The 25,149-nt window shown below is 43.6% G+C and overlaps 1 protein-coding gene across 7 annotated transcripts in view; it reads left to right on the forward strand.

Moving 5' to 3' along the window:
* Nucleotides 1–25,149, forward strand: part of EXOC2 (exocyst complex component 2) — a 298,803-nt gene that overhangs the window by 254,266 nt on the left and 19,388 nt on the right. For all 7 annotated transcript variants that reach the window (XM_053243824.1, XM_053243825.1, XM_053243828.1 and 4 more), the window contains one exon: nucleotides 23,200–23,255. In XM_053243824.1, the coding sequence (XP_053099799.1) occupies nucleotides 23,200–23,255 (56 nt within the window). The remainder of the gene's footprint in view (nucleotides 1–23,199; nucleotides 23,256–25,149) is intronic.

Raw genomic sequence — 25,149 nt, forward strand, 5'->3', positions numbered from 1 at the left:
GACCTGAACCCATAGAGAATCTATGGGGCATTGCCAAGAGAAGGATGAGAGACATGAGACCAAACAATGCAGAAGAGCTGAAGGCCGCTATTGAAGCATCCTGGTCTTCCATAACACCTCAGCAGTGCCACAGGCTGACAGCATCCATGCCACGCCGCACTGAGGCAGTAATTGCTGCAAAAGGGGCCCAAACCAAGTACTGAATACATATGCATGCTTATACTTTTCAGAGGTCCGATATTGTTCTATTCTACAATCCTTGTCTTCTTGGTTCCATGTAATATTCTAATTTTCTGGGATTGTGGATTTGGGGTTTTCATGAGCTGTACGCCATGATCATCACAATTATAACAAATTAAGGCTTGACTTCTCTCGCTTTGCATGTGATGCGTCTGTCTCATATATCAGTTTCACCTTTTAATTCGCATTACTGAAATTAATGGACTTTTGCACGATATTCTAATTTTCCGAGTTTCACCTGTAGATGTTGTGGGCATGAAAGGGATTATTGAGGAGGACAAGGAGATTGCAGAGAAGCTGAATGAGTTCTTTGCCTCTGTCTTCACGGCGGAGGATATTGACCATATACCCACTCCGGAACTGAGCTTCTCAGGCTTGGAGGCTGAAGAACTGGGCCAATTTGAGGTTACAAGAGAAGATGTTCTAAATTGTCTTGAAAAACTGAAAATTAACAAATCGCCAAGGCAAGATGGCATCCACCCAAGAGTTCTGAAGGAACTCAGCTGTGAAATTGCCAATCTCCTAGCAAAAATATGTAACTACTATGTTTCATTCCAAAAACATGTCACTACAATCAGGCTCTGTATTGAGGACTGGAAAGTAGCTAATGTAATACCAATTTTCAGAAATGGATCTGGGAAATTACAGGCTGGTTAGCTTAAGTTCTGTGCCTGATACATTGATGGAAAGCATACTTAAGGACAAAACTGTTAAACATCTATAAGAACAGGCCTTGCTGAAGGAGAACCAGCATGGCTTCTGCAGGGGCAAGTCTTCCCTCACTAACCTTCTTGAGTTATTTGAGAGTGTCAAGGGGCATGTGGATAAAGGTGACCCAGCTAACTTAGTTTACTTGGTCTTCCAAAAATCTTTTGACAAAGTTCTCCACCAAAGGCTCTTGAGTAAACATAGCATGGGATAAGAGGACAGGTTCATGTGTGGATTGGTAACTGACTGGACAGGAAACAGAGGGCAGGAATAAGTGGACCGTTTTCTTAATGGAGGGAAATAAGAAGTGGGGTCCCTCGAGGGTCTGTATTGGGACTAGTGCTCTTCAGCTTATTCATAAATGATTTAGAAGTGAGGGTAAGCGGTGAAGTGGCCAAATTTGCAGATATCACTAAATTATTTAGGATAGTGAAATCCAGAATAGATTGTGAGGAGCTCCAAAATGATCTTTCCGAACTGGTGAGTGGACAGCAAAATGGCAAATGCGGTTCAGTGTAAGCAAGTGAAAGTGATGCATATTGGGGCCAAAAAACCCAATTTCACATATACACTGGCGGGGTCTGAGCTGTCAGTGACTGACCAGGAGAGAGCTCTTGAGGTCATTGTGGACAGCTCGTTGAAATTGTTGATTCAGTGTGCGGCCAATTTAAAATGCTAGGGAAAAGGCCAGTTTAATGCTAGGAATCATCAGGGAGAGGATTGAAAATAAAAATGCTAGTATTATAATGGTATGCAAATCTATGGTAGTAATATACCGCAGTATATACTATGATAGCATTATAATTTATTATTTGTTTGTTTGTTTGTTTTATTAGATTTATATACCGCCCTTCCAGAACGGCTCAGGGCAGTTCACAGCATGATAAAAACAATTAAAACAAATTAACAATTAAAATCAAACTATTAAAACACAATAAAACCAATAAAACAGCTAAAAGCCCTGAAAATCAGGGCAACAATTTAAAACAGATAATCATTTAAAACCCTGGAAGGCCAGGCCAAATAGGTAGGTTTTAAGGGCTCTCCTGAAAGACAGCAATGATCTCAAATTACGAATTTCTGCCGGGAGTGCATTCCACAGCCCAGGAGCAGCTACAGAGAAGGCCCGCCTCTGCGTTGCCAACAGACAAACCGGTGACAACTGGAGATGGGCCTCCTCAGATGATCTTAAGGTGCGGTGGGGATCATGTAAAAGAAGGCGCTCTCTTAGACAACTCGGACCTAAGCCGTTCAGGTCTTTAAAGGTAATAACCAGCACTTTGGATTTTGCCCGGAAATATATTGGCAGCCAGTGTAGCTGTTTCAAAACTTGCATCGTATGGTCTCTCCGGGTTGTCCCAGAGACCAACCTGGCTGCCGCATTCTGAACTAACTGAAGTTTCCAGACTACGTACAAAGGCAGCCCCACATAGAGTGCATTGCAGTAGTCGAGCCGGGAGGTTACCAGCTGATGCACCACTGTTTTGAGGTCATCCTCTCCAAGGAATGGGTGCAGCTGTCGAATCAGCCGAAGCTGATAGAAAGCACTCCTGGCCATGGCCTCCACCTGAGATACCAGGGTGAGGCTTGGGTCCAGGAATACTCCCAAGCTGCACACCTGTTCCTTTTGGAGGAGTGTAACCCCATTCAGCACAGGGAGATCTAACTCATCCCTCAGATTCTGTGCCCCCACAATGAGCACCTCCATCTTGCTTGGATTCAGCTTCAATTTGTTCTCCCTCATCCAGCCCATTGCTGCCTGTAGGTAGGCATTTAGAGAGTGAGTGCCATTTCCTGAAGATGAAAAGGAGAAGTAGATTTGGGTGTCATCAGCATACTGATAACACCCAGCACCAAATCTCCTGATGACCTCACCCAGCAGTTTCATGTAGATATTAAAAAGCATTGGTGACAGAATGGAGCCCTGGGGGACTCCATATAATGCCCTTATACAAATAATCTAGAAGGGGACTGAAAATAAAAATGCTAGTATTATAATGCTCTTATACAGATCTATGATGTGTCCACATTTGGGTACTGTGTGCAGTTCTGGTCATTGCTGAAGGACATTGTAGAACTGGAAAAGGAGTAGAAAAGGGCAACCGAGATGGATCAGGGGCCTGGAGCACCTTCCTTATGAGGGAAGGCTACTGCAACTAGGCCTTTTTAGTTTGGAAAAGGGACATTACGTCGAGACATGGTAAAGCAAAGTAAGTTTCGACTCGCTGGCGACCACAGAACCCTGTGGTTGTCTTTGGTAGAATACAGGAGGAGTTTACCATTGCCTTTTACTGTGCAGTATGAGATTATGCCTTTCAGCATCTTCTTATATAACTGCTGCCCAATATAGATGTTTCCTGTAGTCTGGGAAACATACCATCAGGGATTTGAACTGGCAACCTCTGGCTTGATAATCAAGTTATTTCCCCGCTGTGCCATTAGGATTGTGCATGGAGTAGAGAGAGTGGACAGAGAGAAATTTTTCTCCTTCTCCAGGGGCCATCCTCTGAAACTGAAGGCTGAGAACTTTAGGACTGACAAAAGGAAGTATTTTTTCATACAACGTATAATTAATCTGTGGAATTCTCTGCCACAGGATATGGTGCTGGCCACTAGCTTGGATGGCTTTAAAAAGGACTTAGACAAATCCATGGAGGACAGGTCTATCAATGGCTATTAGTCTGGTGGCTATAGGCCACCCCCAGTCTCAGAGGCAAGGTGCCTCTAAAATACCAGTTGCAGGGGAGCAACTATTGTATAATGCCCTTACCTCTTGCCCGTAGGCTTCTCAGAGGCATCTAGTGGGCCATTGTGTGAAAAAGGATGCTGGACTTGATAGGCCTTGGGCCTGATCCAGCAGGGCTGTTCTTATGATATATGGATTAGCCCCAATAGACCTTAGTTGTCTGCTTAGTATTGTGTGATTATTTACTTAGGGTCCTTGATGCAATAAAGGTGCTGCATGTATTTTTCTGCAGGGAACTGGTAGGAGTCTGGTCTGCCTTTTGGACAAGAAGTTAAACTAAATAAAGCTTAGAAATTGTTACTGTGTTGGAGAATCAGTGTTGTACTATGGATGGAATGGTGGACATGGACCAGAGAAACCTGGATTCAAGTCTCTGCTCAGCCTCGTTGTCTCACTGCCTCACAGGGTTGTTATGCTAAAACCCCACATATACCACCCTGAGCTCCTTGGAGGGAAGCCAGTGTATTCCCATAATCAATAAAAGAAAAGAGAAGTGTAGTAGTTCTGGGTCATTTTTGGCTACCCGCTGACCCTAATGCAGTGATTCCCAAGCTGTGTGCTGCAGAGGGGCTGAAGTGTGCCTTGCAAAATCCAGCTACCTTGTTGGAAGCACCTGCCATTCTATGTCCCTGAGAGCTTGGAGACTCTGTTCAGTGTTGATCCTCTCTCATTTAGAAGGAGGCAGCAAGGACACAGTGACATTCCTAAATGCGGCTGCACCATATCTGCCTGGCAAAAAACCCAGAAGCTTTTACTGCTGTGCCAAGCACTGATCTGGCACCATGCATCCATCCATAGTGATCTCTTTGGATCCATGGATGATCTATTGCCTGCCTTGCACAGATTGATATGGGGTGAGGACATCAGTGGTTAACATAAAAAAGAGCATTCAGATGCATTCTCTCCTGGGTACCAGTACAGGGATGTTTTTTTGTTTTTTTTTAAAGGGCAGTGAGCATTTCATATCAGGGGAGCATAGTCACTTCAGTCCCCAGCACCCCACCCCACCATTCCCTTCCTCCTTTCATAGAAAATTGTTCTTTTAATTTACATGTAGTTGGAGACTCCAAGGTTACCTCCACTTTAGCCATGTTCTCTGGAATTAACATTCCATGTTAATTTATTTACTCTGTTGTTATGGAGAATCCAGATGTAAATTCTGCCAAACCATTCCAGTGTTTTCTATGTTATTTCCATGTTGTTGTGTTTCTAAAAGAACTGATTTGTAGCTATTTGTGGTGTTTTCTGACATTTAAAATTAACCGTAGCACGAATGTGCGGAGGCCATTTGCATTGTGATGTAAATGGCCTCGATGCATGAGTGGAGGTAACTCTAATGGCCTCCAGGTGTACACAGAGGCACAAACTGGGCCACAACCAGCCTGGGCTGTCATTTGGGAGGCTGGCAGGGGGCTTGGGGCCACCTCCAATGTCTCCACTGCCCCCAGCGCCAGCCTTTTAAAGGTAAAAAGAAGCCTGTCTCTCACCCCCACCCCGCATTTACTAGGAATGCCCTTGTAAAGGGGAATCCTTGCTGGATTCCCCTTTACAAATATGCCTCCCGAGCTGGCCTGTGAGCATGTTCTTTGAACTGGAGAGTGGTCCAGTTCGAACTCAGACAACCCGAACCGGTCCGGCTTGAAGTGAGCCAGCTTGCACATCCCCAGTGTAGACTAGTAAAGCACTATTGCAGCTGCTCCTGGCTGCTAACCCGTTAATTAATTGTTCCTGTTCTATCCATCACACATTTTCCTGAACTGGCCTGAAAGAAATTATTGAAGTCATTTCCTTCTCTCTGCCATTTTAAAAAATACATACAGTAATTACAGTTGTATGGTGAGAAATTTAGTGAGCGATAGTGCTTTATGGAAGCATTGTTTGAATTCCTCTTTCAGCTGATTGTGGAAGAGCAATGCTGAAGCATTGCTAAAGGACCCAAAAGTCTGGAACAGAAGGTTAAATACCAGTACAAGAAATGAAAGAGAGAATAAATGGGGTAGAGAGTAGCAAAGAGAACACCAGACAAAGTCTCTGTTTTGCAGAGGGGTGAAGGGGGAGGATGTACTTTATAGAGACAAAGGGTCAGAGATTCCACATCTGAAATAAAGGCAGTCCTTGGTTGGGCTTGACACAAAAGGTACTGAGAATAAGGTGCTTTGCACAAGTCTCCCACTGATCCAGTTTGCAGCTAACTGGACCTCCACTGTTCTTCCTACTGTGGCTACTGAGGGCCAGACTCGGTGCTTAAGGGTTGCACGAAGCAGTCGTGCAATGGCCATTATGATATATGTGCAACATAACCAACTGTGGCATGCTACTGGCATAGGGCTAGCTCGCCTCAGCTCCAATGAAAAGTGAGCAAGTGCATTACATAGCACCTTAATGTGCATGCATGTGGTTTCACAAGATGTGTGAGCACACTAGTGGCCCATTAGTGTAGCCCCTTTCCAATGTCCAGAATGGGTTTCTGGGCAGGACAATGGAATTCTGTCGATGTGACAGTCCTCCAAAGTATGCAAGCTGGATGACAGTTAGAGCATATGCTTTGTATGTAGAAGGTTCAGGTTCCCAGATTCAGTCCTTGTCATCTCCAGATAGGATGTAGAAAGACATCTATTTAATATTTAAAGTGTGGTGTATTACCATTTGTCTTAATAACATGTAGTAACATGGGCCCAAGGATGTACAATTAGTTTAAAGATATTTTTTTCTAGGGATGTGCTGAAATGTGATTCGGCTGTCCAAATCCCAGGCACTTCCCTTTTTAAAATTGAGGACTTACACAGCCCCTTTAAAGCGAAGGAGAGCAGGTCCATACCTGCTCCTCTTCCGCTTGCCACTATTGCCACCGTCCCGGCATTTCCCCCAGCTATGCCTTCATGCTGGTGGGACATCTCCAAGTTGCCCCTGCACTGCACCGGCACGCACATGGCCTCTGTGTATGTGCGGTGGCCATTTGTATGACCAGCAACTGCACATGTGCGGTGGCCATGTGCGTCCTGGAGCCATGCAGGGGCATCAGGGAAACGCCCTATCAGCACGCGGGCATAGCTAGGTGGAGCATCAGGATGGCATTTGGTGGAGGAGGAGCAGGTACAGACCTGCTCTCCTCTACTTTAAAGGGGCTGTTTAAGCCCTCGATTTTAAAGGGAGGTGCCCGCGATTTGGATAGCCGAATCGCATTTTGGTGCATCCCTAATTTTTACTCTAATGGATGAATGAACTGCTATGTAAATGCCAATATGATTTCACTTTACTGTTGAACTTACGCCTGAGAAACCTTAGTTCAGATTTTGAATCATGGACCTTTCTAGTGTGACCTTAGCAAAAAACATTTTCTCTTCATCAGCTTTCAAATGGAATTATATTGACCAACCTCATGAAATAGTTATAAAGACAAGCAAATAATATTGTGTGTACGCACGCGCACACACACACACACACACAGTGTAACTGTTTACCAAATCACAACAGAGTATGGCAAGAAGCCAGCAATCTTAACTCCTCAGCTAAGTTCACCAGACAAGCTGGAGACAAATGAAGATTTCTTCTTCAAAGAGTTGAAATTGTTATGATTAAACTTGCTGTGGCACATGATGTACACACATGTATTGTCCCCCTAATGTCTCTGGTTGAAGGGGAAGCAGATTACAGGGCTTCAAAAATGTGCAAAATCTATTTAGCAAGAGATGACCGTTTAAAAAATGAATGACAGGATTACAAGCAACAATACCTCTATCATTTTACCAGCAATCTTAACTATCATCTTTCTCCTGTTGCATTTCACTTTGACCTGCCACAAATTTTAATGTGATAGTTACAGGATTACAAAATGAAATAACTATTTATTGCCTATTTTCCACAGCCATGGGCGAATAATGCTTTAGACACTCCTTGATTTCTTAATGATATAGAGTTTGTATCCATCCTCAGCAATACTCCATCAAATGCACTGGAGTTATTGATCGTTCTGGATGTGGAACCCTGAAGTTTCTGCTAAGCTTGGAAATGGCCCAAACATTTAAAATAAACTATTTTGAATGAATCTTTGAATGTAAGCACAAGTGTGATGCAATATAACACAACAACACTACATTAAAGCATTCTCAGACTCTGTTCATCTTACAGATTGGGGTTCAGCAGCAAGTTAAACTATTAAAATAGTTTATTGGTGGGCAACAGGAAAGGAACTAGAATTTTTTTCCCCTAACGTGCCTTTAGTACCTTTCAACATAATGTTTTCCGATTCATAATTTTCGGGTGAAGTTTTAGGTTAAATAAAACAAACTTGGCTGATGAGCTGAATGTAAACCTCAGTCTGGAGCCAAGCTGTAAATCAGAAGATTGAATGGTCCCTTAACCAGTATAGCAGGGCCAGTGTAACAGCAAACATTTCATTATTTTAAAATTTCTCTATACTATGCTTAGCAATTTCAATTTAATGAAACACTTCACAATTTTATTAACGTTTGGATGAGATTAGAGCTCTGGACTTGTTCCGTAGCTTGGAGTGATTCAAAATTATTAAACCCCTAACTTTGAACTGTGAAAAATCTTCAGCTTTCCAGTTCTTTACTTCATTCATAAGCTTAGATAAGTTCCAAATGTTGAATTCTGAGCTGAGTACCACAACTCATACTAAAAAATGGATCGCTTTACACTTGGTCACTTTCCAATATAGAAGACTTCCGTGGTGGTTCTTTGAAAATAGAAAATGAAATATTGTGAAATGCTGAGAGTACTTAAAGGTACATCTAAGGGAAAAACTTTAGTCTCCATCTCGACAGAGTAAGAATGAAGCGACCTAGAAGCCAATTTTGGACATATTGTACGGAGGATCCCCTTTTCACCACAGTCAGTTCTACAGAACTGCAATCTATTACATTCTGGCTTTAATTCTTTGCTTACTTCTCTTGAACTTATTAAAATTCTCATCCAAATAGAGAGATGATTTCATTTTCAGAAAGTGTCATATTTGAACACTTTACCACACACAGTCACACACATGTACATTACCCATGTGTATATTTGTGCGTTTGAGGAAATCTAGCTCAAAAATGAATTTGCAAGTTTAAAATGGGTGGGGGGAAGAATTTGCAAGTGTTAAAAAACAAATCTACTATAGTCTGGACACGCTGGTTTCCATTTTTTTTAATTTTTTTAAATCATCATAATTGGGTTTCTGGATGTAGCTGCTGGCAGTAGGCCTAGTGAAAATACTCCCAACGAAAATGGCCACCTGGAAGAACCTTGCACCAGGTGACAATTGCAAGGGGCGGGGCTTCTCCTTTGTGTCACAAATGTATGAGTGACCCCTGGCTGCCATCTTTTCTTCTCCACAACAATGCCAAGTAGCAACAAGGGCTGGAGGGATGAGATGACAACAGTTCTCACCCCAACCCAGATGTTTTAGCTGCTGTTGCTGCAGGAGCTCCAGAGTAAAAAGACAAAAGTTACAATCTGCTGAAAGCCTTGGTGAAAAGAATGGTTTTGAATTGATGCTTAAAATACGTCAACAAAAGTGGCCTGGCTAATATCCCTGAAGAGAGCATTCCACAAACAGGCCACAACAGAAAAAGCCCCATCCCCAGTAAAAATCCTTCTCACATGTGAAGGGTTTCTAAATAATAGGTGGGCTGGTTCATAAGGAGGAAGGTAGTCATCCAAATACCCCAATCCAAAGCCATTTTAATGTTTTATAGTTTAAACTAGTAAAGGTAAAGTGTGCCGTCAATTCGATTTTAACTCCTGGCACCCACAGAGCGCTGTGGTTGTCTTTGGTAGAATGCAGGAGGGGTTTACCATTACCATCTCTCACGCAGTATGAGATGATGCCTTTCAGCATCTTCCTATATCGCTGCTGCCCGATATAGTTGTACCAGCGGGGATTCGAACCGGCAACCTTCTGCTTGTTAGTCAAGCATTTCCCCACTGCTCCACTTAAGGTGGTCTATAGTTTAAGCTACCATTCAGCATATCTGAATGTGTAGAGTGTGGAATTGGTTCTGAAAGAAAGTTGTAGAAAAGATTTGAGTAGACACAGGAAGATAAGATTTATAGGTAGTAAGCTATATTATGTATATATTATAGAATAATAATATAATTAATAATATTAAATAGGATAATAAATTCAGTCTATATAATCCTAGACTGCTGAACACTCCATCAGTCTATATGACATTCTATAACTGTTACTGCAGCTACTGAACCTTTCATATAACATCAGAGCAACTGAAGAAGGTAGAAGCCGAAACATCTTGCGCATTATATTTGTTAATCAACAATATAACTGGAGAGCTATGGAAAGGAACAACTACTCGGGCAGATGTCACAGAAACCCTGTTTCTCAAAACATTTTGCAAACATTAGCTCCACCACCACATGCAGGTCCCAGTATGCTCACTGAGCACCATACAAATAGGGTAGTGGTATTCACCATTCACTTCACTTTTGGGGAATGCCCTTTGAATGTCATGCGGGTGCCCTATCTTCTAGGGAGCTCCATATGGTCTTCAAAGTCCTACAGGGTTTTGGGTCTCAGGAGCTTCTTTCACATTTTCAAATATATCTCCACATAGATGAGGATTAGAAATTTTGGCTAACGTGATGCACAGGGGTAACAGAACTAGAAGACATTGGCACTGCTGCTGCTGTATGCACAGAGGTAATGGTGCTGCTGTCTCAACTGGTAATTGCGGAAGCTGCATCCCCACGGTTTCTCCTCTTTGCTACAATGGGATAAACCCCAGAGGTGCAGCTTGCTTACTGCCAGTCGGGATAGCAATGTCATTGTTTCAGTGCATCATCATGATGATGATTAGCATTTATATCCCGCTCTTCCTCCAAGGTGCCCAGAGCAGTGTACTACATACTTAAGCTTATCTTCACAACAACCCTGTGAAGTAGATTAAGCTGAGAGAGAAGTGACTGGCCCAGAGTCACCCAGCAAGTATCTTAGCTGAATAGGGATTTGAACTTGGGTCTCCCCGGTCCTTGTCCAGCACTCTAAACACTACACCACGCTGGCACACACACACAGTCATTGACTTGAACTGTTGCTTCTATATATGCAGCATCAACAGTGCTGATGTCTTCTGGCTCCATTATCCTTGCACATCATGTCAGCCTTTCTTCTTCTTTTTTTTTTTTAATTAAAATTGCAACCAAATATTTTCTGGATGGTATGTTTAACTTCACGTAATGAATAGCTATTATTTAGTAGTATATCTATGGCCTTGATGATTCTGTTGCAACTTGATTCACTGAATGAGGAAGATCACTGCCTTAAGTGATTTTTTTAATAAGCACCAGTAATTTGTCTCACTGCTTTTGATAACCAAACGAAAACATGAGAAACTGGATGAAAATTATGCTACTGTGGAATTCTCAAAAGAAAGAGGAATGATAATGCTATATAAGGGGAAATAGTCACCCAGGTACTCCTGCTTAGTTGCCTGTCTTGGTTTTCCTCATGTTTGTGTTCTAGCCATTGTGCTATAGCCTCTCTCCCACCAAAGGTTTTGTCATTTTGATGATCAGGCATGGAAAAGATGTGCATTTCAAATAGAATATCTTTTTAAATCTCCATAGCATTCCAGGCATTTTCCCATAATGTAGACTTTTTTCAGATCAATGGATTCATTTTCTTATTTTTCTGAGAAGCTCTTATGGTAATATTCATAATGTTTGAATGACAACCAAAGTAAATTCATAAACATTGCATATCTCTAAGCCCATTCTTCATTTGTAAAATTGCTGTCATTTCATCTTGCAAAGTCTGTGACAGGCTATTATTATGGTAACAGCTTTATGGATTTATAAGTACATATCACTTTTCAGCTAGTTTGTGTATTGAAGATTTTAGTATAATTTTTATAAAATCATAAAGAATCGCCTCTTAAGGTGCTTTATAAAATGAAGGGGTTGGGGGGTTGAAGAAAATAATATATAGTAGTTAGTGGATGGTTTGTGTTAATATCAATAAAAGAACATAAATGCCCAGATACTAAAGTAATTTTGGGGTCTTTTGGAAAAAAGAAAAGAAAAGGATTTTTAAAAATAAACTTGTACTATTACTTATCTATGTTTATGCCTAAGCTCTCTCTACTAGTGAAGTTATTTTTTTGAACTGGATGCTGCAGTAACTTACTTTGTGTTCACAAAATGGCAACTGACCAGAGCATTTGAAAATTTGCCCTGGCTAGAGACACTAACGTGAAGATTTGAAGCTGCCTTATACTGAATCGAATCATTAATCCATCTCGGTCTGTATTATTTGTTCTGGGTGGCAGTATCAAGGCAGTGTGTGCACACATATATTCAGAGTGGGACCTTCCTGAGTTAACCTGAGTGGGATCTAAAATTAACTGAGCAGACCTCAGAAAATATGTGAGCACATGCACATGCCTTAGAGGGAACAGTGCTGACTGTCAGTGATTTTCCAGGGTTTCAGTTGGAAGTATCACCCAGCCTTTTTGGCAGTGCCAGGGATTGAACTTGGGACCCTTTGCATCCAGAGCATGTGCTCTGCCACTGAGTTACAACCCCTCTGAGATGTGAGTTGTGATAGGCAAGCTCGTTGCAGGCTCTATGAAAGTGTTGTGTTTGTCAAGAGAAAGGAATTCTTAAACTCTTCCTGACTCTAATACCGATTCCAAGTACCAATACCAATTCCAACTCTAATTCCAATTCCAGTAATACCAAGTCATGTACACTGCCCAACATGGTGTGCAGTCTGAACTTCAGCAAAGGCTGCAGCTGGTGGAAGAACCTGATCAGCTGCCTACACACCTTATGCAGTTTGTACATGGATGTTTTCCCAAGAGAGCAACTCCTGTTCTCTGGGGACAATTAGCAACAAGGAAGCTTCTGTTTACAATTCTGCTTTCTGGAATATTCCTGACTCTGCAAGATCAATATATTTTCTCAAAACATGTTTCTATCTCCGTTTAACATGTGAAGTGAGATGGGGAGGGGAGAAACCCTGAGATATTTATAGCCCAATTTTCTTCAATCTATTTTTGTCAGGTAGAACTAATTTAGAATTAAGGGGTTAAAAACAGGAAACGTGATTAAACAAGTGGGCGGTGCCTCCAAAGACTTTCCAGAGATTGCCCACACACATTCATATTTTCTTCTGACAATAACTATAGCAAACTAAGCAAAGTAACATCTTGAGATCCCCCTATGATCAGTGGAGGAATGTTTCCAGTAAAAGCAGGAAATGGCTCATACAAAAAAGGTGTGTTCTTCCTTGCATACAGATGATCACAATTCACTTCCAGTAAATGTTTTTCTCACTGCTTTAAGCAAACTGTAACCTCTTTGTACTGGATTTCTTCATGCGCCGCTCAGTTCCAAATTGCAGCCCTGGTCCAAACTATATATGTCTACAGTGAATCTGGGTTTTTTGTTTGAAAGGGGATCTCTCCCCCCACCCCACCCCCTCAAGGAAAGAACTTTATTATTATATGTGTCCATGAGCAGCAGCCCATTATGATTATATATATTTAAACCATCTGGAACTGTGTAAAATTACTGCATTTTTAAAAAACACACACACACACAAAACCATGATTTTGGGTGTTCCATTATCAAGAAATGTGAAGACATCCTTTAAGCAGATTTATAATGTGGTCTTTAACTCAGACATCAGTGAGGTTAGTATCACAGCCTCAGATTTGACAAAGTGCTTCCTCTTTCACTTCCAGAGGCTGTATGCGTTGAAAACATGCGTATTTGCAGGGCACTACAAGATCTCACACACTCTTAATCTATATTTCATGGAAACAAATAATGCTTTAATTCCAGCTCTTGTTCTCACTGTCACTATTATGGATTTTAATTATTACTCCACACTGGAAATGTTCAAGATCATTTTAGGACAAATATCTTTCACCTTTTCAGCACATTTATGCACTGCTTATGGGCATTTTACTACTCTCTTTGGCTGTGATACAGGAACTTTGATTGACAGGGTACCACAAATGCATTTTCAGGGACCTCCCAGTCTCTCTCAGCAAGGGCACTGTACAGAAGGAAGTTTTTGTTTCTCCGTCTCGGAGCAAAACACTGGAAAGATGGGCACATGGTGTGGCCTTAAGTCACCATCCGTCTTTTATACTAGTTGATTGAACTTGGAATCATCATCTAAATTTTAAAGCCTTTTCTCACAAGATCAGATCTGTGAGAACGGCTGGGTAGGCAGGCGGGCAGGAAGGTTTCGTTACCTTGCGTTCTCCGCAGGCGATCCATGGAGGGCGCTGGGTGCACAGATCATGCAGCTAGACGATGCTCCACTACTGTCAGCGTGGAGAGTCAGGAGCTGGAATGCATTGTTCCACCCACCCAGAACTCCCATAATGCACCACGCAAGTGTGCGGTGCATTGTGGGTATTCCCCAGCGCCGGCCGGGAGTCCCACAGTCTGCCAGCCCTGGCTGCAGGCTCCTGGGGCTGCCAGACAATAGTAAGGGAGCACTTGCTCCCTTAACCACGTTTAAGCTGTGGGCTCTACAGACAGGTTTGCCCCCCCATGGCAGCACCAGCAGCCGCTTGCCTCCCATTGCTTCCCACGAGCCCTGAAGAGCAGGCTTGGCTGCCTTAGCCCACTCGTGGCTGCTGTGAGAACAGCCTCTTAATGTGTTTAGGATAATCATCTCATCTTTCAAATGTTCTTTGGAATAATCAGCTCACTTTTGACATTGATTGATTAGCTTTCAGTTACGCAGTTAATCTGTGTTTTAAAAAGTTCCTCTCCCTTCTGCCCCACAGATTCTAAAATGGCTTTGTTTAAATGCTCCATTCTCCGAGTTGTATGGGTCAAATTACTGAGGGCTATTTATGTCAGTCTGTTACAGCAAAACAATACAGTCTTGTGGCACCTTAAAGATTTTAGAGACCAACAGTTTGGTAAATCTGCTAAGCCTTTAAGATGCTACAAGATACTCTCTTGTGTTTGCTGCATGTACTAGCAAGGGAATCAGACTGGCAGCAGTGTGAATCTTGAAATCTTATAGGCCTGTTTGTTTTGGATACAAGGGAACACTGACAGGACTGGGGAAGATGGGGAGTTGTCAATATTGACAGTAGATAACATTCTCTTGGCATTTATTTACCACTGTGAATAAGCCAAACTTGAAATACATCAGCAAGTCAGCAGCATACTGACACACTGCTGGATTTTGAATTATGGCACCATTTAATTACTGTATATTCTCATGTAAAAATGAAGCTATTACCAAAACATTACAATTTTAGGGTATTACCTGATTGAGTTCATAGCATGCAAGCATGCTATTTAAGCACTTTAATTTTCCAAAAGACAATGGTTCTCAAACTGACCCTCTTCCTTCGGGGCACTGGGCATCCTGAAGAGTGAGTGTGCTATGTTTTGTGTAGAGATAAGATTCTCAGGCAAGAGGTGCTTTCTCCCTGCACCATAACAAGGCTTGGATAGTATGAATGTCCCCTGGCAGTAGACAGTCTGTGATTTGTGCTGGATTTGTATAGGTGCATGCATGTTTATTGCCCTGTGTGTAGATTTAGAAGGGTTTCAGAGAGAACATGGTCTGTTCCTCTTCTAAAGTCAATGTAGAATTACTATCCAAAGATTCGTGCACACAGCAGTATGAAAACTTTGTGAAGCTTCTTGCACAAGCTGTATGAAAACAAGTATGAGCGAGAATCTCAGCACATTCAACTATAGAAGAGGTGGATGTTGTTGGATTGGGGCCCCCAAAAAGTAGCTTAAAGTTTAGCGGGAGAACCCATGTGCAGAAACTTGCACTGCCAGAAGGGCTCTCATAATTTAGGCCAGGTTCTCACAACCATGTTAATCCTGGTTAAATGGGGTTGATTGACTTTAATGTGCTCATATGAACTGGCAACCCCAGCTAAGTTCTGCGGAGTTAACCAGGTTATTTGATATAGGATTAGATCTGGGCTAGTCATCCCCCCAGACACCCTATCCAGGGTCCACTGATTGTGTGAACCCGCACTCTCACTGATCCTGGCTACCTGCACACGTTGTGCCCTCACCTACTCAGCTACCATAGACACCTGCGCCCAGAGCAGACCACACCTGCCAACACTCCAGCCTCGCGCCCGCACTCCATGGCCATGTAACCAGAACACCTTCAGCTCCATTCTGCTTAGCAACACACCATGTCATCCATACCTGCATGCCCCACTCACACTTGCCCCAACACCCGTACTCCTGCTTCTTCAAGCTACATCATCGCATATCAATGGCCAACAACATGGACAGCAGCTGTATACACCAGTGACAGATGAAAGCAGGGGAGACCTGGCTGCCCATATGACAGCAGCCAGATCCACTGCCTGTGGGACCAATGACATGAGATGCTGCTTGCCCACTTGTGGGGGACAGGGGGGATGTGTGTGATTATGTGGCATGTGGACACAGGGATGGGAAGGGTTGCCTCTGGGTGCTCTTGGTTAGAAGAGGCTTTCCTTTTCTTGTAGTTGTTTCTATCTTGGACCAGTGGAAGTTGGGGCCTGAAGCTCCCTCCAAAAACTGAACTCTCTAATAGAAAAGTGTAGATGCAGGACAAACAGTTAATGTAGTTGGGGCAGGGACATATATTCACGCAGTATGTGTTCCCCTTCCCTACTAACTTAGTCAAAGAGCAAAGGGAGTGCAGCAGGGATGTCCTCCGGCTGCCTCGGGAGGGCTTCCAATGTCGTAGTGGCTGGGTATGGGGAATGGTCCCTCCCTCCCCCGGGATGCACATCTACCCATCGGGGCAGTGGCGCTGCCCCCAGTACAGCAGCAGAGACTATGGAAGGTGCTGTCCTGGATGCCCCGGGGTCCATGGATTTTCCGAATCCAACTCTGGGGTTCAGGCGGGGTTTCCTGATTGTGCAACCCAGCTGTCAGGGGGGCTGTCTGAGATTGGACAGCCCCTTTCTCTCCAGCTTGCTTCTGCCTTCCTGATGGGATGAAGCACACATCATCTGTGCTGCGACTCAGCCAAGCGTCCCATGTCAGGAAAGCAGTTACGGGATCTGCTGCTCACTCTGAATGCTCCCCCGCCTCCCTGGGCTTGCTGATTAGTTCCAAAACAGCAGTTGGGAGATTCCCGAGTGCAACCAAGCACGCTCAGAGTTTCTTTGGCCACCCACTCCAGTATTGGGGTCAGTGGGAGTGTGGCTGGTGATATGCTTAAGGCTTTCCAGGGTGAAGGCAGTGTGAGGGTTGTTGGGATACAATCAGAGTGCCCAGAGGCTAATGGCTGCTCCGGTTCCCTCCCCGATAGCCACTACCCAGAATCATGTGGACAGTGTGCAACAGCAACCCAGCAGCAAAAGTGATCATCTGCTAGGCACATCCGGTCCTGGCTAACCTCCAGCACCAAAAAAGTAATTGCATGCACTCAGGCTTTAAAAGAATAATAATAATTAATAATAACCTTTTTTTAATAAAACAATATTTTTTAATTGTGTTTGACTAGTCAGTTTTTCTAGTGGTTTTTCAAAGATTCCACTGGTCCCTGTTGGAAAGAGAATTCTGGATACATAGACCTTTGCTTGATCCAGCTAGGGAATTTTAATATATTATAATGATAACTGTCCAGTAACATCTTAGTAGTGAATAGGATGATAGTCTCCCCCCCCCCCCAATCATCCACATCATCTGTTCAGACAAGTACTTTTTCTCAGTGCAAAGCAGGGTTATTTTCTGTGTCCCTGGGGAATTTCCAAGTCAGTTTTACCTTTTGATAAGTAAGTCAGAAGGTATGTGGGTGGGGGCTTCCCTCAAATACCATGACATCATGTATGCTACAGAAAAGATCTTTGCATTTAGAAGGTTAGGGTTTATTATAACTTGCATCATCTCATCAGAAATACCTTTCACATCACTGACTGACAAAAAACCCATATTCCCTCCCATGTCCATAAAATCTGAGAAGCCTTAACTAGTAGGTCATAATCACCACGTGGAACTGAGAAGGTGAAATCATCTTGTGATTATATGACTTGTAATCTGATTTAGCTCTCTTGAGCTAATTTGATTTAGTTCTGTCTTTAAGCTTTTTAAGGGTGTTTGAAAATAATACGTACAAGAAGGACCTCAAGAGGTACTTGATATCACAAAATCTACTCCTTTTCCAGCTTAACTCCTTTAAGCACCCAAGATCTTCAGCTGTCACAATCTGCTGGGTGCCCCTAGCAGTGTGCCATGGGTCCTCTGCAGGACCAATTCACAGACTCATCAAACTTGTAATCGACTTCGTGCCGCAGACCCCCATCCATCCTGCCACATATATGAGATGTTTTGTTGGCTGATATGCATCATTCTCCCTGCGGCCCCCAGAAAGTAAGGGATTGTGGTGATCATGCTTGAGCATGTAATGGTTGCGGCATGGTTTTATGCAGAAGACAGCTGTGTGAATTAGCCCTGAAGGGTTTATACCTGAAGCAGCTGAGGACTAAGGGTTAGATTTTTCTCATCAGCTCACAAACGTGCTTGATAATGTAAGAAGAATTACTCCTTTTTTCCCCCTTTTGTTTTCTTGGATGGCTTCACCATCTGTACAATCCTCAATGTATATATTTTTTAAAAAGTAGTATAACCTTGCAAATTTTCACATTTTAAAAAGTGGTTTTCACTTTAAAAAGTGGTGTGTGGTCTTAGATGTGTGGGTAACTTGTGAAAAGGAAGTACAGGTTGCACTTCCTAACTGAGCCAGTATTGTTCATCACATCTTAAAATGAGGCAGATCTTATAGATTTTATTTGTTGAGGGAAATTGGGTTGGAAATATTCTTGCTTTTCCTGCTTTCCTGGCAACATTTAACTTAGCTATTTGAGCTCCATGTTCTCTAGACTGTGGAAGAGATTATAATGTTTGAAGAGCATGCCCTCATTAAATTCATCCCAGCATTCTCTAAAGTATATTTTAGCACTTAAAGGTGATAATTTGCTGGAATAGTTGACGGAAAAGTTCTAACACCTTCAGCTATGTTCAGATATGCTTACGATTGAGCTATAAGATAAACTTTAATTGGCCTTCTGGCATGAATCAATCCAGCTCTATAACACATTTCTGATGCCTCAGAGCATGATGGATAACCCAAACATTTTACTTTACTTTATATATTTATTTAATATATTTATTTAATGTTTAGACTGGTTTTCATGAAAACTCAAAATTGCTTACAAGTAAAATTCAATAAAACAAAAATTACAGTAAGACAGTATAGTAAAATACTGGTTAAAAAGCAAGAAACAGTGATCTCGCGATCCAGCAACTAAAGCCTAAATACCTAAAAAACTATTTAAAGAGAGAGAGCTTTACAGAACAAAAAAGTATTTAGTAATTTTTAAAAACCAGTTGGCAAGGGGACCCTCGGATCTCTCTGGGAAGGGAGTTTCACAGCTATACGGCCACCTACAAGTAGTCTCTGTCGCTGGTTCCCATAAAACACCTCTTTGCCAAAGGCAGGCCTGATCTCCAAGGCTGGGCTAGTTAATATGGGAGCATTCTCCTGGTGACAACATCTGGAATCTACCTGAGAAGTAGGAGCAGAACCACACCAGGCAGTCCTTAAGGTGGCTTTGGTCCCAGGTCATAAAGGACTTTAAAAGCCAAAAACAGCACTTTCAATGGGCCCTGGAAGCATATTAGTAGCCATTGGAGTAGGATCAAAATAGGTGCAATATGCTCATGTCAAATTGCATTCACTTGCAAGCTAGCAGTGGCATTCTGGACCAGTTGAGGTTTTCAAACTGCTTTCCTTCTACCAAAGTAGTAGAATAAAATAATAAGATATCCTCCATAAATTAGACAGATATTTGAAAATATTCTTGCCTAAGACTAGTTAGTGAGTTCATTGCAGAAGTGGGATTCAGACTGGGAAAATCCTGATATTAAGCATATTCTCCTAGCCACTATGCCACAGACATACAGCTTTGCAGTATTCTGGCGTTCATTTGCCAAATCTATTATAATTTTAACAATGGCTGATTGTTTTAAAAATGTGGCATTTATGATTTATGTTGTAAGCTACCTTGACATCTGTTGAACTTGGTCAGAATGCAGGTTTCATTTTAAGAATTAAGATTGGTGGGGAAATATGTTTTCTTCCTCTTTTGCACCTTTGTGTACATTTATTTATTTACAGATTCCTGACCAGTATTCATATTTACCAGATATGTATGTATGTATATTGTGAACCTAAAGATATGAGTGCTTGAAAATTTATTGGCCAGGAGCCAAACCCCTCTGTGAGAAATCCCAAAGAATGTAGCAGCAATGTTTTCTTGAGGTGGCAACCCCTTGCGCCTCCATAGAGTGGCTTTCCAGAACCCTGCCCACCCTCGAGATACTTTGGGGGACATGGGGGGCTGCTGGGGGACATAATGAAAAGCTATAGTAAATTAGCAAGGCATTACCCACAGCACTTTGCTCTGGTGTGGGTGTGGTTTAAAAGAGGTGGAAGAGATGAAAAGCTTCTGTGCTGTGACAGTGATGATTTTATGGAGAAAACACTTTTCAAGTGGCTCCTGTACATAAAGAACAGCTGTGCTGGATCAGGCCCAAGGCCTATCTAGTCCAGCAATCCCAGCCAATCAGATGCCTCTGGGAAGCAGGTGAAGACATGCTCTCTTTCATGCTGTTGCTCTCCTGCAACTGGTATTTAGACACAGTCATTAAGTGCTTTTAGATTCTGTTTATTTCAGGATCAATTTATTTAAATGGGAAACATTTAACTGAGTGCTTTTGCTTTTCCATTGAAATCAGTGGGACTTAATTCTAGCCATAATCCAAAGAACTATGCAGCTACTTCTGTACTTCAAGGGGAGGGTTGGGACTATGCTTCTTAGACAGTATCCTCCATAGTCAGTAGTAGAATGCATGCCTTGCATGCAGAAGGTCCCAGGTTCAATCCTTGGCATTTCCAGGTAGGCCTGCGAAAGATCCCTGTCAAAAACCCTGGAGAGCCTCTGCCAGTCAATGTAGATAACAGTGAGCTAGCTTTACATTTTCCACACATTTTCTTGACTATAAAACTCTGTCTATCTATCTATCGTGTGTGTGTGTGTGTGTGTGAGAGAGAGAGAGAGAGAGAGAGAGAGAGATTGAATGAATGCCAATGGAAATAAATATATTTAAGTGATCCAACCCATTCTTTTCATGCTGAAATGTGCCCTGTATGTTTGTAGGTTTTGTATTAATTGATAAACTGTTTTTACTGACTTTGTTTAAAAAAAAATAATGTTTTTACACAGGCTGACATGCTAACTAGGAGAGCATTACCACAGTCAGTAGTGTAGGGAGGCTGGTGGAGGCCTGTGTGGGGCCGCTACCACGGCCCTCTGGCCCCGCCCCCCACATCTGATGACAGACACAGGGGCCTGGCTTGCCACGCCCCTGCATCTGACGTCAGGCGCGGGGGACATGGTCTCCCTCCCAAACGGGGCTGCGCAGCCTCGTTTGGAAAAGAGAGCGGCCCACACTGCTTTGGGCAGAGTGGGCCGGATCGACTCTCCCTGCCTTAAAGGCAGAGAAAGCCATTCTGGCCATGCTGCCAATGCAGCGCGGGCCGATATCTCTCCTAAACGGGGCCGTGCAGCCCCATTTGGGAGGGAGATTGATTGGCCCCGCTGCGTTGGCAGCAAGACCAGGAGCAGCTCTCCTCGCCCTTAAGGCAGGGAGAGTCACTCCAGCCACGCTGCCAATGCAGCATGGGCCAATTTTGGCTCCAAATGGGGCCGTGTAGCCCCAGACCACCACCACCCCGCACGGGGGGCATGGCTGGGGCCTCACTCACAGCCCCTGATTGGTGGCAGCCTGGGTTCTTTGAACCCATTTGCTCAGTGGTGGCTCCGCCCCTGACCACAGTGGGAAGATGTGCCTGCACTGCAGAGAGTCTTCCTAGCTGCACAGCAGGGGGTGTTTGTGTGTGTGATCTCTGCTTCCCCTGGAAATGCCCGGCACCACCCAAAAATATGTCCCTGAGGACCGCATAGACCTCAGAGACCTATTTTTGGGTGGCGCATGGCATTTCCAGAATCAGAGAAACAGAAATCGGAGACAATCCTCTGCCCCCTCTGCTGCAGTACTTTTGAAGCTCTCTGCAAAATGGACACATCTTCCCAGCATGGTGACCAGTGTTACCTCGAAGGCCTGCGTGTGTGTGTGCGCGCGCGCGCGTGCACGCTCACACATTTTTTGATGTCCATTCAGTTAATTTTAGATCATGCTAAGGTTGGATCAGGAAGGCCCCACATGGAATGCACATGCACACATAGTGCCTTGATACTGCTGCCCAGAACAAACCCCATTCCGCACACAGATGAAAAAATGAGAGAGAACACCAAGGTGAAGCTCCCTTAGGTTGTCAGCCAAAGTGTTTGGATGTCAGCCAAAGTGTCTTTATGAGTAATAATTGGATTGTAATCTCTTGGTTCTGTTAAATTAATTGGTAAAAGTTTCATTGACTTTGTTGTGTTAATTTCAGCCTAACTGATGTCAAAATCTTTTTTGGCTATGTGATCACAGTATGTGCTAACATCTGGTCATGAATTGCATCTGCTAAAATCCTTATCATAGATAATAAGGATCCTTGTTGTCAACAATTTATTTTACAAAAAAGTTGCAACAGAATAAGGTTGTTCTCACGACCATAACAAGGGTGGGCAGTAGGGAAGGTAGAGTTGAACCTACCTCCGTCCACAGACAAGCAAGGAACTCCTCTTCAGCATGCCATCACGCACCTACATGATCCACGTTGCTCCTGGCAGCGCAGATCACTGGAGGCTGGGGGGAAGTCCTGGCCGCCAAGTATCCCATAATGCACCACATGATGAGTGCAGTGCATTGGTGGATTCCCCCATGAGTTGGGTGCTCTAGGCACACACAATCTCAGATATGGGGTTGAGGATGCACTTGCTACCTCTAACCCCAGTTAAGGGCCGGGGTTATAAATCAGGCTAGCGGGGTGGAAGCTCTGGGATCGGGAGCAATCCCAGCACTCCACACAAGCAGCCCAACCCAGGCTGGGCTGCTCCCTAGCTTGGGTTGGACTGCTCGTGTGAATAGCTTCAAAATGTCCATTTACAAATCTTGTTTCCTGAGCTCATGTTTCTGTTTAATAATGGCAGTCATGCAATTACAGCTGAAAGTTGGCACTCATGAATTTTATGTGAAAGAGTCATAAAACTAAAACCAAGTAAACCCAAACCTGAGGTTGTTTTGGAAACGGGAAGAGGGGACGTCTTGTCTACTAGGAACTTCTGGCTTTTAAAACCTTTTACTATAAGGAAATTGTTTTTTTTCTTAATTTCGATTTCAAAAAGGAAATAGATTGTGGCAGTGTGGTTGGTAAAAGCTTTTCTTTTCTGTATTATAGTCAATGTTGAAGCTTTAAAGGAATGAAAAGGCTGGCATAGCATGGATGATTATTTCAAGCAGTCACATATCTCTTTCAGGACTACAGAATGAAAATGACTGCTTATTTTTTCATGTTTTAATTATAGGTGTCAGAAACTATTTGAAGGAAGCTTTAGTACACATAATTGCCGTTCATGCTGAGGTGAGGCAATTTCAGATTATCCACAATTAGCATCAATGTGTTAAACAAACATACATCAATGGTGTTGCAGAAGTTCAGCTATTGGAAAAGCAGGCCTTTTTCAGTGCCAAACATTATTTCCAAAAAGGATTAGAGTAGACAAGACTTGACTATCATTATTGTCACAGTCCATTTGTCTTATCTGGTGGGTTATAAGCCATGTAATCTAGGGACATGATCTGACCTATGGTGTACTGTGCCAGCAGCTTCTTAAGTATCTCATATACTTTTTCCAAAAATATTGAAAGTTGAGATCTTTATGGATGGAGAACCAGTGTTCTTGCAGCTGAGTGGGAAGTTCCCTCAGACTCCAGTTGACCCTCAGGTATGTCAGTGTTCAGAAAATCTGAAAGAAAAAGACCCAGACTTGTACCCTGCCATGTTAATCAATGGGACAGAATGTTTGTGCTCAGAGTACAGTTTTACAGTAAAGCATGTGGGTGGAGTTAGTTGGACTCTCTGGTGAGGAGTGAGGGAGAAGGGCTTGAAGAAAAGTAGGGATTTTGCCAGTTTGAAGAATACTTCCTCAGGATAGTCACAATCTCTTCTGTTTCTGAGGGGAAAGCTGTCTAATAGTCTCCACAGGAAAAAGTGCTGAAATTCTGTGGCTCCCTCACCACTCAGGTAATCCTGTTCTGTTTCTGAAGGGGAAGGAGTTTAACAGCATTAATTCATGTATTTATTTGTCGTCTTTTAAAAAAAATGCCACCTGATATGTACCTCCATAGGCAGTGTACAAAATTTAAAACACAATATAAAACAGAGTAAAAACAGTTAAAATTTCCAGAATACACTAAGAACAATCTCATAAAATAAAAACAAATTAAACCGTTTAAAATTAATTTCAGTTAAAATCCTGAGAAAATAGGTGCATCTTGAGGGTCTTCCTAAAAGCAAACAGAGAAGGAGATGCTCTTATTTCAACAGGAAGCATATTCCAAAGCCTCAGTGCAGTCACAAAGAAGGCCCAGTCCTGAATCACCATCAAACCAGCCGGCAGCAACCCTAACCAGACCTCTCTAGAAGATCTTAATAGGCAACAGGGTTCATGACAAAAGGCTCTCTCTTAAATACCCTGGACCCAAGCCATTCAGGGCTTTATAGGTAATAACCAGCACTATGTATTTCATCCAGAAACATATCGGCTGCCAGTGCAGTTCTTTTAAAATTGGTGTGTTATTGATGACTAGTGAATTTAAGCCCGTTAAATTAACGGGCGCTAGTAGACCACTATTGCGGCTCGCTCTTTGGGGCTGGCTGTTCCCTTCTCTCTCCTGCCCCACTCTCCCTCCCTCCCTTCTGCCCCACACTCTTGCCTCTCTTCCCCTCCCTCCCACCCCACTCTCTTGCCCTTCCTCCCCCTCCCACCCCTCTCTCTCACGCTCCCCTCCCTCTCAGCGTCCTGCTCCAGTCCGCCGATCAGGAATGTCCCGCTGCCCAGTTCCCTCCCACATTGTCATTACGCCCGCCACCACCGCCGCGGGTGGCCGGGCTCGAGAGTGCCGCCGCCGCCACGGGCGGCTGGGTGGCCGGGCCAAGAGTGCCGCCATTGCTGTGGGCGGCCTGGCGGAGAGTTCCGCCGCGAAGAGTGCCGCCGGCGCCGGTCCTGAGGTCCCGAAGAGTGCCGCAGGCGGGCGGCCGGTCCTGAGGGTGCCGCCAGCGCCACGGGCGGCTGGGTGGCCGGGCCAAGAGTGCCGCCGGCGCTGTGGGCGGCCGGGCGGAGAGTTGCGCCGCCGCCAAGAGTGCCGCCCACCGCTGCCGCCTCTGCCCTCCCCGCAGTCCCTCCGTTCCCGCCGCCGCCGCTTCCGGCCTTCCCGTGGCCGGGCCGGCCATCCAGCCAACATGGCCACCTGGT

This window comes from Hemicordylus capensis, chromosome 4 (assembly GCF_027244095.1).
Source record: "Hemicordylus capensis ecotype Gifberg chromosome 4, rHemCap1.1.pri, whole genome shotgun sequence".
NCBI lineage: Eukaryota > Metazoa > Chordata > Lepidosauria > Squamata > Cordylidae > Hemicordylus > Hemicordylus capensis.